The 5163-nt window shown below is 38.8% G+C and overlaps 1 protein-coding gene across 1 annotated transcript; it reads right to left on the minus strand.

Annotated features, from left to right (window-relative positions):
- Positions 1-496: 496 nt before the first annotated feature.
- LOC7489741 (probable E3 ubiquitin-protein ligase HIP1) lies at positions 497-4960 on the minus strand. The gene is made up of 5 exons (XM_024600392.2): positions 4709-4960; positions 2956-4527; positions 1882-1986; positions 1607-1750; positions 497-1177 (listed from the first exon to the last, which is right to left on the minus strand). The coding sequence occupies exons 2-5, from the start codon at positions 4474-4476 to the stop codon at positions 1046-1048; spliced, it is 1902 nt and encodes a 633-aa protein (XP_024456160.1). The 5' UTR covers positions 4477-4527; positions 4709-4960; the 3' UTR covers positions 497-1045.
- Between the last annotated feature and the right edge of the window lie 203 nt (positions 4961-5163).

Consider the following 5163-nt stretch of genomic DNA (forward strand, 5'->3'; position numbering starts at 1 on the left):
AATTAAACTAATAACTCGGGTCTTAATTTTTTTTCTTAGGTTTTTTTTTTACGATGAAAAAAATTTTGCCCGATCAGCGGTGAGGCGCGAGCCACAAATCTAGTGTATGCTAAGTTTCTTATTAAATTTTATTGCAAGATTAACTTCATTAGATTCCATTGCATGATATGTAAACTAAATCATTGTGATATTTTGTTTAATTTATAGCTAACGGATTACAAAAAGATCATCATCTCATGAATGAAAAATATATAATAATGCCTCATATATATGCATAGTTAACATTGAGACTTCAAGGAAGTTACATAGCTATTGGATTAATTAGACAAATTTAGAGAGGGGTTAATTCAACAAATTTAAAGAACGTAATGGTTAATTGACCGAATTAAAAACACAAGGTTATAAATAAATAAATTACACTAACACAATTAAATTCAGGAGTTTTGCCTAAATTATTTAATTTTAATAACTATTTAACGGATGATTTTTATTTTTTAACTAAAGAAAAGGTTCAAATTTGAGACCTTAAAAAACAGAGTATGTCAGAGCTACTTGAGCTGCTGAGCTACAAGCTCAATGAGAAACAGTTTAAATTAATGTTTTCATTCCAGTATTTGAATCTGTGAACTTTAAAACTTTCAAAATGGAGCCATAGCGATGCTCAGTTCTTCATGGCTGAGTTCCATTTGTGTATTTATAACCTGATATGCCAAAAAAAGGTCTCAAAATGCTGCTTCCAGCATCCATGAACAAGCAGCTAATCGAATTGGAAATGAGACACTTGAAAATCGGATGCTATACTGCACCTTCTTGTATCAGGAGTGTGTGCCCTGTCAACTCAGGTCTGAGGACCAGGCCTGAGGAACATGTACGATAAACTCAAATAAAATACCACAAGAGTAAAGCATGAGTCACTGGGGCATCTCATGAGCCTGCTTGTTGCAGTAATTGATAACAGTTCTATAAGAAAAGGAAGATGTCAGCGAATGAGTGAGAACAATCGTCCATGGGCAAGGACGATTGTCCACAGCCGAGACTGGCGATCTCAAACATCCACGGCTGGCTTTTTGCAGATGGGACAATTATTCTTCTGAACGAGCCACTTCTTAATGCAGTTGAAGTGAAAGTCATGCCCACATTTCAGCTTTCCCAGATCATCTTCATCAGCATATTCCTCCTGTAAAATGTTGGGCAAAGGAATAGAGCATACAGGATTTTACTAAAAAAATAACACAAAAAATGTAATGTACGTACCAGTAAATAGCGATGAGCAAATACCTCACCTCCAGAAAATCTAAGAGCGTGTTCACTCGTGAAAAACCTCCTAGACAGTACAAGACTACAGAAAATGTTTTGTTTTTCCCTTCTAAGAAATTGAATTTCTATTTTAAGAAAATTTCAAACGAAAAACTATAAAAACAGTATTACATATTTTCCATTGAAGTTAACCTGTTTTGCATAAGCATACTCTGAGAGGATCACCAAAGCACAGTAAAATAACTCCGAGAAGTGAAACTATTGATACTTGCAAATTAATCATGACAATTATGTTCTGTTCTACAGATTATTCATGGTGTAGGAGGTACAAGAATCAAGCAGCTCTCACCTGACAGATGCAGCATGGTTCATCTTCACTGCTAGATCCTCCTGCAACTGTTTGATACTTCCACCGCTTCAGATTTGCCACAATAGCATCCTCACTTAATCCAGTGGAAACATTCCCCATTCGCTCCTCCAGAGCCAGCAGTTGCTAAATCACAGAAGCATTATTAAAAAAGTAGTAGTAAAAAATGAGTGGATGCGAAGTTATCTTAAACGAAGAAAATACTTCAAAAAAGAATCCATGAATGCCTTAATTTTTTTATTTAAAAGAATTCTTACCTCATAGGACATATTGTCCACATCAAGACGCATATCTTCATGTTCATCAGGCTCGTCGTCATCAGAGTCACCGAAGAAAGCTGAACGGTCAATTAACATAACATCCTGGCATACCATCAATGGTCAAAAGCATGAGCGGATTCTCTATGGAATCAAAAATAAAAGGAAAAGGCTCAACTATTGTTCTTTCCATTTGAATCGAATTTAAGTAGGGCTACTTGATCTTTTCAACAAGAACTTTTCAGATATATCGTTATCAATCTTTTTGGATGTTCTTTGATAAAAACAAGAGCAAAGTGGCATGTATGTCATAAAGACAACCACAAGATTCAGCTAGAATCCGTACCCCATGCTGTAATGAACCCCTCATGAGCACAAGTGTCAGAGCATTGCGAACCTGTTAAATCCGAAAACAAGGGAACTTAAGACCATCTGACCAAGCTTTCTATTATTATGTACATAATCTAACCTGTATAGCAGAATAGGTAGCAAGATAAATGGACTTCGTTTCAATTTCCTAAAACCATACATCCCATTTTATCTTTGAAAACCTGCTAATGCTCAAACTAGACTATTGACTGTGCTCATTTCCATCCCAGTAGACTTGAATGATAATGTAAGTAGATATATTTTTATCATTTCTGTCAGAACTACACAAGTTTCAGTGCACGGAAGCACCCCAGTTCTTCATCGAGGCTCCATATAGAAAAGCTTGCACGTTTTAGGACACACTTCTAATACAGAATGGAACTAATCAGGAGGTCATAGCTAAAGCATACATGGATAAAATCCAAATTGGCCAGGGATGAATACCACCAACTAAAAGCTTTGAACTATCTTCTTGTTTTATATTTCCTAATAAGGCTAAAACAAATTGTTCATGGTGATGGCCAAGAGAATTTAATTTCTTCTACCGTGATGCATAAATAATTAAAAACTAAAACAGATCATAACTATCTCGAGGTCTCAAAAACTAATGTACAGTCTTTTAGTCTCTTTAAAAGGCAGACATTGACACAAACCTCATGAATGAAAGCAGTATAGTTTAAGAAGGAAATAATCTTCTAAGCACACCTCAGTTGCCAGTCTGTTTCTCCTCTGAACAGAAATCAAAGCCCAGAGTGTCATTTCACGAGTGGCAGTTTCTGTGTTGGCAGTCATTGCCAAGCCTTGCCCAAGTGGCATTTGAGAAGGCCTTATATTACCACTCCCCTCTGATAATTCCCTCTCTTCTGCAGCAGGTGAAGCACCCAAATGAAATGGCCTGTAACAAACTGGTCCCCCAGGCTCAGTGCGATTGGCAAGGTCAGGCATTCTGCCAGGATAGTGTTCTAACATGTTGCGTTGGGGAAACAAAGTGGGGGCAGATGGTTGGTGTGAACTTGAGCCATTTTGGGGAATGGGAGATATGTTTCCTGGAAAATCTCTCCCATTTGCAAAGTGAAGGTTTGCTGACATATTCGGCAAATTTGCCCTTTGAAATTCAGGAGGAAGCGTTCCATTCTTCGGATCATTCATGAAGTTCAGATCCTGATGCAAGGCATTGCCTCCATTCATAGAGGAAGTAGATGGCTCACCGGTTGTTGCCCTGGTGACATCATTCCACTGGAAGGTCTGTAGTGTCTGCGAAGAATTGGGAGTGCCCATAAAAGGCTGTATTGGAGAAGGTACACTAACCATTCCCGCTTCTGCAGCTGTGTTTGAACTTGGAAGGTGATTGAATTGATAAAACACAGGTAGTTGGCCAGGTGATTGCACATGAGGATTCCTTGTGGTCCAAGCAGACAGGTTATCAGGCACAGAATCTGATTGACTTTCAGAACTTCTCAAACGGATATTTCGCTGGGAGTTCTCAGCTTGTCTAACCATACTTGAATTCTGGTGCATTTCAGAACTTGTTCCAGCTTCAGTTCCAAGTCCACTTCCTGCAGCACTTGAAGGTTGACAAGGGGCAGGAGGTGCTCCGACACCAACCACAAGTCTATCTCCAAGCTGTCCTGGATAACCAGCATTTGGGTGATTATTCACGGCGGATCTTCCAGGAGCATTTTCTTGATTAATAACAGCTGGCTGTTGAAAACTATCTCCTTGCTTCACTGATCTCGAACTTTCACCCAGAGACAGTTGTCCAGCATCTTCGGGAGCTCTTCTTTTGCAGGATATACGCCTACCACCTGAGTCAGAATCTTCTCCACCCTCGTCTTCGTCCAACACATACCCGGCAATTCCAGAAGAGATCATATTTGTATTAGAATTAGATGAATCACTTGCAGGCGCATTTTTTTCAGTGTCCGATCCTCCTATTTCCTGACTGTCACCGATGTCATTGCCTTGATATGCAGCATTCAAGTCTATGTTGTGAGGGAGAGCACTGGAATTAGCCGCCAGTGTAGCTGACGGTCCATTGGCGAGCTGACTATCGCGCAGGCTCACATTAGCTGAAGAGGCAGTGTTCATCTGATCAGATTGCATTTCTTCCAACGAAAGATCATCCGAATCTACATTCTGATTGCACAGATGATTTATGGCATTGGGACCACAGCCGAAATAAAACTTTCCTGGGTAGGCATTAGACTCGCTACCTTGACCTGCCATTGCAACCTCTTTCGAGAATAGACACAGCCAAAGCAGGACTCCCCTCCAAATCTGAGGGAAAGAAGAAGAAGAAGGAAGCTGTTATTAGGGTTAACCGTGCAGATAATGCAAAGACTTGAAACTCAGATATCAGTCCTATCTAGTAATACACAAAAACAACACAAGAAGAGAATGCATGTAGACAAAAATTGACTCATAAACGCTAATTGATTCATCAGTACTTTTCTATCACCTGTTTTACAAACTTTCAGGATCCTCCACATGAGTTAACTCCGAACTATTAAACTAGACCGACTGATCAACATGACATGGAAGAAGACAAAACAGGTTCACATAAAAGGAGCAGGGGGAAACAGATTAACGCGAACACCCACAAAGGGTTTTAAACCATGAAGAAAGAAGGGTAAGTCTCCATGACGAGGATAAGAAAAAAAGTCTCAAAACAAGACTCTTCTATTACTCTTAGGCTAAAGCCAGACTTCTATACCACCGAAACCCTACTGTTTATTGAACATAGGATTGCATTAAATAACAAATCCTATCACATAAGGAATTCTGTTTTAAATATTTTTTTCAGATAATAATTAATTTCATATGGGACTGTGAATAAAACACATCATATTTTATTTTTTAATTTGCCGATCCAGCTCAACCGGATTAATTAGCCAAATCAAATGGATTTTTAGA

This window comes from Populus trichocarpa, chromosome 5 (genome assembly GCF_000002775.5).
Source record: "Populus trichocarpa isolate Nisqually-1 chromosome 5, P.trichocarpa_v4.1, whole genome shotgun sequence".
Taxonomy (NCBI): domain Eukaryota; kingdom Viridiplantae; phylum Streptophyta; class Magnoliopsida; order Malpighiales; family Salicaceae; genus Populus; species Populus trichocarpa.